At 34.0% G+C, this 16,150-nt stretch overlaps 1 protein-coding gene across 2 annotated transcripts in view; it reads left to right on the top strand.

The window, feature by feature from the left end:
* LOC142985081 (uncharacterized) overlaps window positions 1-16,150 on the top strand; it is a 129,229-nt gene that overhangs the window by 92,442 nt on the left and 20,637 nt on the right. For both annotated transcript variants that reach the window (XM_076133035.1, XM_076133034.1), the window contains exon 2: window positions 15,632-15,825. In XM_076133035.1, the coding sequence (XP_075989150.1) occupies window positions 15,632-15,825 (194 nt within the window). The remainder of the gene's footprint in view (window positions 1-15,631; window positions 15,826-16,150) is intronic.

The following is a 16,150-nucleotide window of genomic DNA, read 5'->3' as shown; positions in this document are numbered from 1 at the left end:
AAAAAAAGAGACAAATATGTAAAACAAACCTCATTTGTAACTGACAAAGGTTTTTGTGTCAAAGCGAAAATGGAGCAATAGGGTAATGTCGGTAATATGTTCCCGGCTTCATGTGGAAGCCAGTAATATGTCTGGATGAACAAAGATCTTACGTAGCTAGGTCTTCTTATCGTATGGTTAGTGGTCCACCTAGTGTCAGAGTTGTTCAAGCCCGGAAGGCCTTTGACGTGGCTTAACGACTGTTATCTTGGTAGACAACAACCGGGACCGGCTTTTTACGTGCCTTCCGAAGCACGGAGACGCCCAATTCAAATACCACTATGCGGTCAACTATCTATCATATCCTCCATATATATCCCAGCTGCTATTTTTAAAGATCTATGACAGTCGTTAACAGTAGTCAGAAGCTTGAAAGTGTGACGCACAGTGTTACTTAGTATCGTGTTATAACCCAGGTAACTGTGTTGTGGAGGTTTGATAAAATACTGGTATTCAGCTGCATCCGGTGAGACTGGAAGCCGACTCCAACATAGTTGGAAGAAAGGCTAAGCTGGTGATACATAGGATACTTTTTATCTCCAAATGTCCTTGAACGAACTTGCAGGCTGGAGCTAGTATATTAACATAGCTTTTACTGTAATCAGGATAAGAAAACAGCCTAGTAACTAATACATTAGCAAACTAGAACTACATCTAGCTCTATGAAGTACTTTAACATTGAACCACTTAGGTAATTGTGTAATTATGCGTATTCAATGTCATAGGCAGACGAGGGCAAATTTAGGGCCCATTTGAGGAGAAAAAGACTACTATGATTGTTACTAAATGGTCTATGCATTTCGAGTCGCTTGCAAAGAAGGTTATAAAATATTTTGAGAAAAAAGTTTTTTTTTAAGTTTTTAATTAATATTATTTTCATGGTTCGATACATAGAAATAATGCTACATACACGTTTAATAAGATACTTCACTGCAACGTCACTATTCTACTCGCCCAATGCTCTACTAGTAATTAACTAACTACTGAAAATTAAATATAAATAATTGTTGTAAGTTACGGATGTGTGTATGGATGGAGGATTAAGACATTATATCACTCTTCAATTTAATTATTTTCGGTGAAAACTTAACTTGGTTAACTCATTGAAAACTTTTCATTTAAAGAAATCTTTCCACGCCTATTACCTAATTATCATCTATCCCAGAAACAGAAAAGAAAAACGTAATAAATATTATTAATATCGGTAATAACAATAAGCTATAATATCTCTTAGATTACTATTATTAGAGCAATACGTATCGATTTAATAATCGACTAAATAATAAATGTATCGACTAAATTGAATAGTTCAGTATAATTACGAGTATTAATAAATATTGTGTGGTTGAATATTGTGATAGAAATCTAGTAAGTCTTTGGTTTTCCGAATCGTGGTTAAATTTATTACTACAGACTTACCGTCTTATTCATAAACACATTATAAACCTATTTTTGTTAAAAATCTACTATAATATGTTTTCTCTTTTTCATTTCGCTAAGGAGTGAAAGAAACAAATCTCTTTATAAGCCTTTCATAACTTCATATATTTTTATGAATAAGAGGGTTTATATTATATTTATTATGGGAAGAAACGCCAAAATATACAGATCGTATCGATGATGTATTGCAAATATATCAGGTGCTACTCGTAATCGGCAGTCCTGTATGACAACATGTATGTATGTAAATGAAGCAAAGGAAGTTTGTAAGGATCGTACCAAGTGACGTTCTTTGGTCTAAACTTTTGATCAACAAATACATTAATATCACCCCTTTTCGTGAGTAAACGTTGATTTGTATAGAAAACATAGAGAAAAATATTAAACTAACCCTTTACCCCTTTCTATCGAACACAAATCTCTTCTAATGACATTTTTCTAAACAAAAAATACTTCATAATGATAATATAGAATATAAAATATTTTTGTCATTGATCGAAATAGAACATGATTATGAAATATTAGTAAATGATTACATTTAATTTCTTGTTTAATCAATTGAATTCTATAGCATTTGAACCTAAACCTAAGAAATGTGTACCGTGAACAGCGACACTCAACGCCATCTATTAGACGATATCGGAACTAAACGCGAGTGAATTAAAATTAGGGCTGCCCTTTTGATACCCACTGAAGTGATATTTAAAGATTTGGTATCCATAAGAATTATTTGAAGATATTAAGACATTTGTATTTTAAATATAATAATATAATTCTATCCATACTTCAGAAAGATATAAGTGTAATGTTATTATAACATATTTATCTCGTCTCTACCTACCCTTATGGAAAGAAAGCGTGCATTTATCTATGTATGTACATAATCATGTATGTATGAATCTATATATGTTATGTTGCTTATTACATGTGAGAATCTAACCTAAATAAATACTTATAAACGTCCTATAATTTATATTTAGCTTACTTTGTTTCTATAATTTACTAATTTAAGACTTGAATTAGATGTCAATATTTAACCTATTTCATGTAGAGGTCTTAGCAAAATGGCGTTACTTAGACTCTGCTCACCCCCTTTAAACAAGACTTGATAGTATGTGTGTGTGTTGATGTATGTATTTAACCTGAAATTCATGAACAGTTTATCTACAAGATAGGTTATCCGACACTTATAGAAAAGATTTAAAACTATCCTTAGATCTTTTTAAAGTAGACCCTAATGATATGGTTTTGTAATTAAATAAATATTAATAAATATCATTGGACAACTCACTCACGGTCATTTGATTACAAACTAAGCAGAGCTTGTACTGTAAATAACTGATAAACATACTTATATACTTGTAAATACATACTTATATAGATGTCTGTTTATTCTGTTATATGGGACTAACGCGGGTGTATTTCATACCTTTTTGCCAAGACTTTCAGATAAAGGCGTGATGCTATGTATGTATGTACATATGTGTAGGGGTTATCTATAATATTTATAAAAATAATATTTATTGAAGGCATATAAAGTCCCCAACCCGCACTTGGCCAGGGTGGTGGACTCGAGGCCTAACCCCTCCCTCATTACGAGAGGAGACTTGCCCAGCAGTGGGACATTAATGGGTTAAATGTATTATTAATATATAATATTTTACCCTAATATTTCATTATTGATTTCTATTCTACCTTCTATCTCCCAAAAGTCTTTATGTGATACTATTTGCAAATTAAATTATATGTAACACAATTTATGTGTTACATATCTCTATAAAGTATTTATACTGTATACAAAACTATATAAAATATGAAATTATTGATTCCCTAAATTAAGAAGAGGTCATTTGAGACAATATCTATTGCAAATTATCATAACTAAATCGGTAATATTAGACTATTTCATTTATCTAATCTAATACTATGACTTATGTAAAAAATATTAATGCTTAAAGACATATATCTGACTGTAAATAACTATAGTCAAATCTCAAAAGAATAAGAAAATATCAGTGCCTCGAGAAAACTAAAATTGAGCACGAAACTCCGACCCCATTGCGCTCTGCCCATAGACACGGGAGCGCTCAATCGATACGAATCCCTTTTATCTTAATACCTTCGCCCTCCTTACTCCCAACCTCCTTTATCTATGGTAAATTATATTACGAAAAATCGACTAAACAACAGTTTTAGTCGAGTTAATTTTATTATATCATTTTTAGTGTTGAATCGAAACCTACACTACAATATGGACCTATATTTCAACAAAATTATTCAATAAAACTGCCTTTAATTCAATAAAATACAAGGCGATTATATCATTCTAGCTGAATTTACATTAAAAACCAGCTAAAACAATAGAAAATTGAATTAAAATCGTGATATTCGCGAATAGAAAATGGCTGAACCGGGATGCAGCGTACGATGTCGCGCGCATGCGTACTACACCGCTCAATATATGCACCCTACGGCAATCATGTGTTAATACCACTGATAACTCTACGAGCGTATCTCATATCAGTTGATACATCATCTATGAACACTGACACACACGATACACTAAGACTGAACACTAAAAGAATCTTGATACTGTTGACAACCTGAAATAAATAATGTTAGAACATGACACATATAATCAACAATGTACAGTAAGAATGGAGCAGCCGTGATGTCTCGATGATAGTGCATCGCCACGACCGGCTTGTCCGGGCGCAGCAGTAGTCAGACAGTACTGCTGTGACAGGACAATATGGTCGTGGAGAGCGTCGGGAGCGTGGACGAGTGGCGGCGGCGGCGGCCGGCGGGCGTGTGAAGCAGCGTGGCCCGCGCCGCGCCCCGCCGCCCCCGCGCACGCGCGACACCTCCCCCCTCGGCCGCCTACATCACCCTCAATGAACACCCACAATCAACTATCGATTTTCCAGTAAAAAAAATGGTTTAATTCATCAGCACGCATCTCGGGGGTCGTCTGATTCTTGGGATGTGTTACTATGGCGGCTAGGGTTGATATTTTCTGTTTTGTTTAAAATTATATGCGTTTGTAATTGATTTTGTCTGTCCAGACGATTTTCCGGGAAGTTTTGAGGCTATTTGCTTATCGAATTACTGAAGATGGAAGCTTGTTTCCTATTCTAGGAAAGAATCCTTTTACCCGCAATGATATTTCTTCAACAGCTTAAAAACGGCATCAATTATCTTTATTTCACGTAAAGAAATAGCTTCCTAATTGGGCTTTGAATAGGTATAAGACCATTGTTCAAAACTCAGCGATTACTTGCCCAATTATCTTTGAACAAAACACTCACTGATCGATAGACATTGTGCGTAGTTAAAGAATCCTTTAACCAGTAGTTTTTGGAACCGCTAAGGTATATATCTTAAGATGGAAGCAATAGAAGTATAAAGAAATTGAAATACATTCTCCTTATCTGTTAAAACAAGGCAGAAATAGGCTTAATTCTAATGTTGTATCAAGCTTTTCTCAAAGTAGTAATCCTATTTAATAAGTAGTAGTAGTATTTGTAGTAATAGAAAAAGAAAAATCGAGCTAGCGTCTTGAAATCGCTACGAAAATGTCTTGTACAGTAGACCCATGTTGGGCGCCAACATCTTTAAGTAAAATCATCAGTCTGTTTGCAGCTTTTTAATTTGCTGAGGCTATTCCTATTACTTTTTAATAAACAACGGATTATGGGGAATAGAAATAAAAAAATAACCCTTGATAGTAAAAGGGTTTTTGATTTTTATTACAATTTTTGAGACAGAAAACAGACTACCAACGTTCAAGTTTGGGAAGTTTGTATGAACCAAGTGACGTTCTCTGGTCTCTGTCTATCTCTATGGGAAAAAGGCGTGGATTTTATGTATGTATGTATAACGTATAAACGGCCTAGCAACAACGCGTCCTTGGCATATAGCCCTACAAGAAGACAGTAAGGTCGAAGCCATTATCTTGTATTTTAGTAGACAACAACACTATTTACAGCTACATTATAAGCTACTGATATTTGTATCGAAATCTATCTATCGTATGGTTAGTGGTCAACCTAGTGTCAAAGTTGTTCAAGCCGTAAGGCCTTTGACGTGGCTTAACGACTGTTATCTTAATTGACAACAACCGGGACTGACTTTTAACGTGCCCTCCGAAGCACGGAGACGCCCAGTTCAAATACCACTGTGCGGTCACCCATCTATGGAATGACCGCGCCAAGGGTTGCTGACCCACGGATCATTTACCGACCGGTGAGCGCAACTGGCTACATTTACATAAGGCTTAAGGGAATCACGCATTTTTGGTTTTCATTAGTGTTTGAGCTCATATAAACATGGGAGTTTGAATAGATAAACTACCGCTAAATGTGCCTCAGAAATCGGGGAAAAGAGAGGATTTCTGGATACTCCACTCGGAAAAAGCAGCAGATGAAATGTAAATATAGTAAACTAGCTGACTCGCGCAACTTCGCTTGCGTCACATAAGAAAGAATGGGTCAAAATTTTCCTCGTTTTTGTAACATGTTTTACTGGTACTCTGCTCCTATTGGTCCTAGCGTGATGATATATAGCCTATAGCCTTCCTCAATAAATAGGCTATCTAACACTGAAAGAATTTTTTAAATCGGACCAGTAGTACCTGAGATTAGCGCGTTCAAACAAACAAATTCTTCAGCTTTATAATATTAGTATAGATATGTACCTATATATTTTGTAAATTTATGCGTTTTCACACAAACCCTGAGTTTTTCCACTCGAGCCTGAGGTCAGTCGTGATCTTACATACTAATGTGATATTTATATTTTAATATTTAAACCCTTTTCTAAACAAAGACTAAACCTTTGACCTATATTGCAAGACAAAGACTTTCGTAACGTTTTCGTTGGGGAAAGGAGCAAAGGAATTGCTAGAAAAGACGGTTTTAGTATTAATTAACTGAGAAATTTGGTACATTTTGAGTTTGATTTTCTACTACTATCGAAAATCTAGTGGGTATTATCAAATTTATACGGAGAACTGATCAAATCAAATCAAATCATATTGTTTATTTTCATCGGCGCTCCTAGCACATTCTGCAAGACTTTTTTTCAAGTAATTTTAATTATCAAACGCCTGGTATTCGAAAATACCTAGTGTAGCATATCTACTTCGCATTTTGGTAAGAATAAGAACCAAAAAAGTATGAAAGCTACACGAAAGCATAAACCTAGTTAATTATAAGAATTAAATTTCTTAGTTAAGCTAAAGAAATTATCTAAAATCAGCAAACCAACTGCCATCCTTTTTATGATATGTAATCAATCATACATCCAAATTTTATTAGCGCAAATATTCGAACAAAATTTAGCTCAGACTTTCAAAGTCATTGATTATCGTAACTTTAGTCATATACTTGGTCTTATCTTCATAATATTTTACTTTGAGCTCTCATTAAACGTCAAATATCGTCTAAAAGTCATTAGTTAGGTTTCAAATTATACGACTTTCAATATGGCTGACGGCCAGAGTCAAATCTACATAAGGTACAGATTATATTATACAGACATAAAATCACGCCTTCTTCCTATATGAGTAGGCAGAGACCAGAAAACGCCATTTAGTACGATCCTTACAGACTTCCTCTACTTCATTCATATACATACATGTTGTCATACAGGACTTTCAATATAACTGATTACAAAATGCCAAAAAGTCGAATCTATCTAAAAAACAGAATATCTCCGGTCGTTCACGCGTAAATGTACTAGTTTACTAATATTACGATGCTTTGAAAACACTCGCTACTTCAAAAAAAGGGTAATATGTTCCCGGAATCGGTAAATGTCCATAAAAACAAAGAGTTAACCGTCGTTTATTTTCAGGATAAAACATTACAGTACTTAACCTCATTTAACGCCAAAACGGAACATTCTTTACTCGACTATTGCACCCTTTTTATCTAAATAAAAGCATACATTCAGTTTTATTATCCGTTAGGAATCATTCGCAAACGATTACAACAAACTATGTCAGGTCAACGGCCGGAGGGTGCCCGCCCTCCGAGTGGACTCCCAAATATTTGTTGCGAATATTCAAAGAGGGTTGAATGATCATATTTTTTTTCGTTAAATATTTTAGTCGATTGTTTTGTTCTGATCAATCGTGGACATCTCTAGTGTTGTTTATACTTTATCTATGGTATTATTTTGACAATTAATATGGCGGGGTGTTGTTACAGGATTTATTCGTAAAATTCTTAATTTCTTGTATAATTATTGACAAATAAATATGTTTAAGATTTAAAATAAAAGGTCTTCCTTTTAATAAAGATCTAAAATAATATCAAACTCATGGTTAAAAGTGTTTTCATACATTTAAATGTAGATAGGTATGATTAAAATTTGAAGTCAAAATAGTTTTGCAATAGATTTTCTAACTAATTTCCTAAAACTTCACAATTAAAACACCTTTAACAAACACAAAGCTAAAACAATAATCACAGCCGCATCTAGGTATAATAAATAAAAATGAATCACCGAAATATAGGTAGGTACGCGCATAACTTCATAATCAATGTTATCAAACCACGGTAATGAAATCAACGGGATAAAATTGTACTATACCCGGACAAAACCGGGACAGTGTGGTATTACTTCCTAAATAACAAAAGCATTGTGTTATCTGAATATGAAAATTTTCGCGTTAAACGCTTCCTGGGGGCCGCCATGTCCTTTTCGCTGTCAGATAGAAGGGTGAACTAACTCAACAGTCGCCTATCAAAATGTTTACTGTAAATGGAGATACGAATGCAAACTTTAAAAGTAGGTACCTACATAGATACTAATAATGTTATACCTATTGCATATCGTAGATATTCGAAATTGGTCAATTAAAGTCAATTTTATGGCAGTGAGATTCAAAATAAGTAGGTAGGTAGGTACCTAACTATTCTCTCTCGGGCCATTTCAAACGATTTCGAGCATATTTAATAGAAATAATTGTTCAACCTAATACTTATATTACGTCCTTTATCAACTCGTAGAGTAGTATGTCCAATCGAAGCAGTAGACAAAAGCTATAAGTTAATAAAAACCATCTATTTCATTGTAATAGTAGACTGGGCGTGCCCACACCTTCCCTCGGGATGACGTCATAGACCGTATTTATACATAAACAATTTTATTGACGTATTGTAGAAAGCTATAAGCTTTTATAAGAAAGGAGATATTTAAAAAAGTACCTACATTGACACGTTGTCTTTATAGGAGGGCAGGCAGAGACTGGAAAACCACTTGCGTCGAGCACTGCAAACTTCTTTTTCTTCATTCACATTCACACACATTTAGTACATAGACAGGACTGAACAAATAAATATATGTTTCTGATTTAATTAAGTACATAAGGATATCACATAGTTTAGTATTACTGCCCGGTTAGTAAACGAGTATGTTAAGCAACACTTGATACGAACAGTACTTCGATGGGAAAGCATTTGACGTGAGCGTCTCAATCCTTAAAAGAGCACGTTAAAAGTCAGTCCCGGTTTTTGTTTATTATGATACCAGATGACTGCTTAAATAAGGATTAAACTTCACTACAATATATTTCTAGACAGGTGCTTATACAAAATTAAGCGCTTTGGACGGCTTTTTTAAAACTACCTGCTACACAAAATTAATGTTATTTAGAAATAACACCGTCAGCCTAGTAAACATTTAATTGAAGAAAAAGTCAACGTTAATTATTATTTATTTATTTATTACCACCTTACACTATTTTCTTTAAAAAAAACGGCTTTTAAGTAACACGGTACATTATTTTCTATTAAATAAAATATTTAAACTATAGGAATAACAAACATAGCTGACTATTCAGATATAAATACATACTTTTGATACTAAGTGTTAATTATTATAGGAACATGACCTTAATAAAAATTGCGTAGGTATTTAATATACCTATACCTACCCAAGCATAAGTTAGAAAAATATTTCAGACTGTATTTCACAGTTCCATTTCATTCCATGCCCTATTGAGGCTAATGTTACCCATTTTTACAACAAAATGGTGGAACGTTATGACGTCATCAATAACAATGTCAACTGGTGCAATCTCGAAGTTTGAGAAAACAATATCTAATATTACAAGGACATAAGTTTCACATTTTCGTAGTTTTAAAGCCATTTTTGTGTCAAATGCGTTGTAAATTGAGCCGTTGCCCAAATGCCTGTGCCCAAATTGAAAGTGATATTGATTAATTAACCTAAAAACCCTAAAGTCGTAAACAAACCAAAAATAGAAAACTTGTTAAAATATGTAAACGGAAATTTGTTTTAAAACATTTCCTTATGAGAGATAGATAGGTAAAATGTTTTTCACACATTCTCATTTTATTAAATAAGACAAAGGGTGGTACATACGTATTTTATTTATCAAAAATAGGTATCGAAAAATCATTTTAAAAAGTTAGCGTCGCGGAAACGATGCTTGTCACTCGTCAATAACAAATAGTGACTAACGATGTGCGGTATCGATTATTAATAATCGATTATAAGAATAATTGTTTACAATCGATTGATTTATAGGTAATCGATTGTAATCGATTTTTGGAAGAAATCTTTTAACCCCTTACCGCATACCAATCCTTATGTATGATTATGTTTCTTTTTGCAGTTAAACAACAATGATTAACACAAAAATTTGATTTGCATGGAATAAAGAACACTATCGTGTATTGGTACGTAATTAATTTGTCTGTGGTAACTATCACCTGTTAAATATAAGTTATGGTATTTCTATTTGCTAAGGGAATCCCCGCTTCTATAGGTAGTAAACGGTTGTAGTACAGGGTAAAAGTTAAAACTTTTTAAATCACTAAGTGACTATGTTACGTTTGATTTTCAGTTTAAATATTGTTTTTGTTTTTAAAAAAGAAGTGAGTATGTTCTATTTGAGTTTTATTTTCTAAAAATGTGATTGTTGTGTTGCTTGTTTCATTTAAATAATCTTGATTTAAGACATTTAGACGACACTTTAAATTTCAGTCTAATAATCGATTATTAATCGATTAACAATCGATAATATAAGATTACAAAATCGATTAATCGATTATTCAAATAATCGAATCGGCACATCATTAATAGTGACAAAAACCATAGACAAACGATGCATTTCCGTACATTAGAATGTAACTGTTTACGTTTAAAATCGAAAAGCGAAATTCATTGGTTTTTTGATACGCTCTCGTCACAATAGCCGTGTTGAGGGTGAATGACCGCTTCTAGTTAATAAAATGGCTATTTAAATAGGTAGGTGCTGTTGTTTGGGAACTACATCATCACATTATTTGTTTTGCCCTCATCGTAAACACATTTAATATTGTAATTACTCATCATCAATGAGACGGGTACCTACATATTTCTAGATTTCTACAATTCTAAGTTGTTACATTTGTAATACTAGTGATATAGAATAAAAGTCGTTGTATTTTTAAATATTCTTTCTCTTTCATCTCTTACAGCGAATCAAAATGACGGCCATATTTTTTATGACAAACCGTACTATCACTATTTTTAAACTACTCTTGAATCTGTACCGTTCTTTCTATAAATATTTAGTTTTCCGCGCGGAAGTTAAAAACAGAGCGCTAATGTCTCCGACGCTAATACGTCTATCCAAATGTCAATCAAAGAATTAAAATCTTATTCGTGTGTTTGTAGAGGATTTGTATTTGTAGTTCCTGTGCCAAAATGTCGCCATTGTTTATTTTTGCGACACTACTAGCAAGATAAATGGGATCGCTAATACTACAATAGTATTAAAGTCGTTTTTATGTTTTATTTCGACTACTTTGAATTTTAATTGCTATGCAAAAATTGTTGTAAATTTATATTTGATTTAGTATCTTTAAATACCTTGCAACATTAATGGAGTGGAGGAGATTTTCTGAATAAATCAAATGGCAACTTGATTTGTGTCTAAAATACCTTAAATAATATTAAATTCAATTCTTTGTAGACAAATTGATTGGTAAAATTGAGCACCGTTTTATTTATTTACCTAGAAACTCTATTTACACTATTCAATCACTAAATAATGATTAAACCGGCTGTGTGACTAAAATTTTGTGTGACAAAAAGTACGCCCCGCTATTCCTGCGTCATTAAAGATTTCGTCTCAATTGCACACAACGCCCTGCAATTTATTGAATAAAAAGTTTCCAATCTTCGGTCCTACTATTGTGAGGTTGGTAACTAACTGTCGGCCGCTTCGCCTATGACCCGCAAGCGAATTACACCAGCCATTTGTCACGGGTTCGACGTTTTTTCTTTATTGCGATATTTAATTCATCAAACTGACTTGAAGGCATATTATGTAATGCTTTAGATAGTTCAATTGATGCTGAGAATGGATGTTTATTTTCAAAGTGATTATTTCAGTTTTCGAAGAATGGAACGGTATTTTGATTATGTTGGTCTTCGGTAAAAAAGTAGTGAGATGACTTGATGATTATGTATGAGATTGTGTAATAGAAAGTGTTCGTTTTGTGTAAAAAAACAGCTAGCAAGAGACGTATGGAAAATTTTACTCAAAATATATAGGACAAAGATATTTATTATTTAGTAAGATTTTATTTATTACACATATTATACCTCTTGAACGTAGACTTGCAAATATGTATACATAATTTGTATATTAGAGAGGTATTATGTGCACATATTTCTCTTAAAGACTTTATTTTTGTTAATTTCGTAAGTACAATAACAATATAATATTCATCCATGCGCACAATATTTCATATTTATTCACAAACATCTAGCCAGAATGTGAAAACACTCCACGCTAATAGAACTTAAAGCGAACGTAAATATTAATTAAAAGCGATTCAGAAGCAACTCATTCGTAAGAATTTATTCACTAGCAAATGGAAAACGCGTACACACTCGTATGAAATATGTATTTTTAACGAGCGTTTCAGAGGGAATACATATGTGACATTATTAATAGTATACATAGAATCTCTACAGTTCTATTATCAAAGTACCCTCTCAAGATAAATTGCTCGGGTCTTCCCTTGATTTATAGTTGGCCAAGGGTATCCTTAAAAGAACCCTCAGTGAAACATCTATCAAACTTTGTGAACAAGATTATACCGTTTTATATTTCTTAATTCGTGTTAAAGCGTGGATTTAAAAGTTTTGAGTGCAGATGTTGAAGATTCATAATTTTGCGTAGATTTTGTAATGAGAAATGGGAACGCGGATCTCGGTTATGGAATTATGTACACGAATTTTGCTCAAATAATCTGCTGTGTGCATTCAATCGGAAATGCTTTGTGTACGCTTATTGGAGAGTTCTGTTACTGTTCGATTGAGCTACAAACAAAAGCTTAAAATGTTCGGTCACACCAATATTTTAACAAACATAACACAAGTGTAACTCATACAGTTTATTGTTTTAAAGACTAGCCGTTAATAATTAAACATTGTTCTCAATCCCGGCACATACTAATAACAACATGCGCTAAATTCAATGAAATCGACAAACAAAGTCTAATATTTGATGACGAAAACCGAGCGCGAACACCAGGCGCCCAGTACGACGAGGAGCTACCCTCCACACCCTTAACAGTGAGCGAGACAGCGATACGACCAACGCCCTTGTGGGAAAAGGTCAACCGTATTTTGTTTCAGAAAGCGACGGCATTGTGTCCATAGCGGAAAATCTATACGCTAGAGCGAGATAGAAATACACCATCGAGATGAAATGCGCAACTCGTACGAGGGTAATTTTTGTGGAGCAGCTGTACGGATAAGTTCATTTTCAATAAAATAAAAGCTTTTCCGGCGGCGTGCGTTTTTCTATTAAATAAAACCGTCTAGAATATTTTAAAGGGAATTATTTGAAAAGTTTTTTCTTCGAACTACTATTCTACTTAAAATTTTACTTCGATTAAATATTTTTTGTACCGAGAAAGGCAGAGGCTTTTCTTAACGGAAGGCGAGTCTTTCGGCGTTCACCAGGCACCTTGTTTGGGGAGAAAAGGGGAAGTTTCGCCTCTTTGTCCTTGTCCCATTTTCTTGCTTGCGTCTATACATACACAGATACGTAAACATTGACATCGTATAATTAAGAGGAGAAACACTTGATTTTCGCATTGTTTTAATTAGAAAACTTCTGCGGGAACGAAATGATGTGTCACGGAAACTTTGCTTTATATGACTCTTATTTATACTACAGAGATTCTTTTTACTTAAGTGTCTTTCCAGAGATATATGCAAGAAGTTCGGTAGAGGAAAAACAAAAAAGAGCATTATTTTCTTATTAATACTAGAAATAGGTTCAAACCATTTTATTGTATTTTTGGCCAAAATAAAAACAAATATTATTCCCTAATGGACATTTGCAATAAAAATTCTTTACATCTATTAAAACAGATATATATTACTTTGGCGTACGATATACGTAGATGATTGAAAAATATGGCTAGACGCAGACTGCTCTGAAATATTGACATAGGATTGCACTTGACTGGGGGTGGGAGGGGAGGGGGGCCGTTGTCCTGCATCGCAACCACGCAGACTGGAAACAAAAACATCACTATAAATAAACTTAGTAAGATATTTATGCTTACGATTTATTCATAGATCGAGTGGGCACTGGCCTTTTACAGAAATAAAAAATAACCTCTTCTTTAATTTCATTTACGCCCGGTTTCTATATGAGCTTAAACGCTATTGATTAGATAAACTAAATGTATCTCAGAAACCAGGGGGTAAGTCATTGTTCCAACTAATGTCGAAGATTTTTCAGTTGCCTGTTGTCTTTGACCAAGCTTAAAGTGTGTTAATAAACCGCTGACAAAAGAGTTGTAAGCGTATCCCACAAAGTATGAAAACACTTAACTACTCGATTTACTTATATATTGACTGAGACAAAGATTGCTTAACCCATAGATCACTTACTGATCGGTAAACGTAACTGTGCTGCATGATTAGTAGGTATTACGCACATATTTATTAAATAATATTAAGTTTTATGACAGAATCGATGTTACAGAATATTATTTACTGCGCTATTCGTGCATGTACACATTCTTTGTTAATTGTAACCATTAAACAACATGTCGTACGTGCAATGATTAATTAAATAATAAATCGTTTGAACAACCTAATAAACACTTCATTAAAATTGCAAGCTCTATTAATTACGTCTCTTGTTACTTGATTCTTAACACTGATTGCAATTATAATACAATCTTTTAATTAATTACTAATTTTCTAAGCTATAAAGAATAATCCCAACAAGGCATTACTTCTATAGACAATGCGCAAATTCAGTCACATTAATTTGTTTTTCTTCTCGAACAAAATATGTTTTTAATAAAAATAACTCACCCAACACTGCTTCGAAAGTACCTACCTACTTAAACTGTCTTAAAATAGGCTACTCATAGCTGCCATTCGCAAATAGATGAAAATATCGCACGTCTCATTCGTTTAAGTAAGCAATGAATATCTTAACATATCCAATTTCAATCTCGTCTAAATATTTGCTCCCAAGAAAGCCGTAAGTTATTCGAAACTTGATAGGAGCGACGGAAAATTTTTAGTTCAAGATGCGAAACATCAATAATACATTATGATTTAATTCAGTTCTATATTTAGACTTTTCTGAAATTATATTCAGATAACTGTTGTGTCAGACAATCGAGTCGCATTTGCATCGATCTTACGCGTAAATATTTACATTCTATTGCGATATTTTTTTTCAACTGTCACCAGGTGTCACTGTCCACTGACGTTGATTGACCATAGCCATAAACAATACGTTTCATAAGACGACCTCAAACGAATTATAAATTGAATTTCCACTGCAATAACTGCTTAAATAAATGTTCGCGCTGTACGAAATGTAATAAAATTGACACGTAATTAATTATTTGATTCGCTATTAATTTATTCGTCAGCGATTCAACTGATCGCATTGGCGGGAAATTTGGCTGAATGTAAACAGATCGTGTTTTGTTTTTTTTTTTCTTATTCTTCTCTCGTCGGCTCGAAGTGAAAGCGTCGTTGGACCGAATCGCCGTTGTCGGCCATCGAAAATTACGTAAATTTAGTGATTGAGTTGGTGTCGAGTGGTGAAGTCGGTGATAATGATGGGGCTATATTCCAGCGGGGCGCTGGGCGGCGTGGAAGTGCTGGAAGGCGCAGTGGGTGGATTGGTGGGAGGCGAGTTGACGCGCGGCTTGGTCGGGGGCGAGCTGACGGCGCACGTGCTGAGCGCGCAGGCTGCTGCTCACGCCGCGGCCGCCGCACATCAGCAACATCAACAACACCAGCAGCAACAGATTGCTGTGCAGCAGATTAGTAAGTTTCTTTCAGTTCTCTGCCCTTCACTTGTCTATGACTTTCAAAAACAGTATGACCCTTTCTTCACACCTGAAACTTAAGCATACATTCTATTCTTTACACTTAAAACACTATTACCCCACTTCCAGCCCCTCTTTTACCTAACAACATAGAAAAGTCACCTTTCAGGTGCATTATTCAACTTACAATAGTAACTAAGTTACAACAGTTAATAAATAAGCCCTTTTTGTATACCAACAAGCCCTATTACCATGCAACAGGTATTGAAAACTTGTTCAAACCGGTTTGCCACCCTTGTCTACAGTATTTCATTGTAAAAATG

This window comes from Anticarsia gemmatalis, chromosome 29 (assembly GCF_050436995.1).
Source record: "Anticarsia gemmatalis isolate Benzon Research Colony breed Stoneville strain chromosome 29, ilAntGemm2 primary, whole genome shotgun sequence".
NCBI lineage: Eukaryota > Metazoa > Arthropoda > Insecta > Lepidoptera > Erebidae > Anticarsia > Anticarsia gemmatalis.
This window is presented reverse-complemented; position numbering and strand designations above follow the sequence as displayed.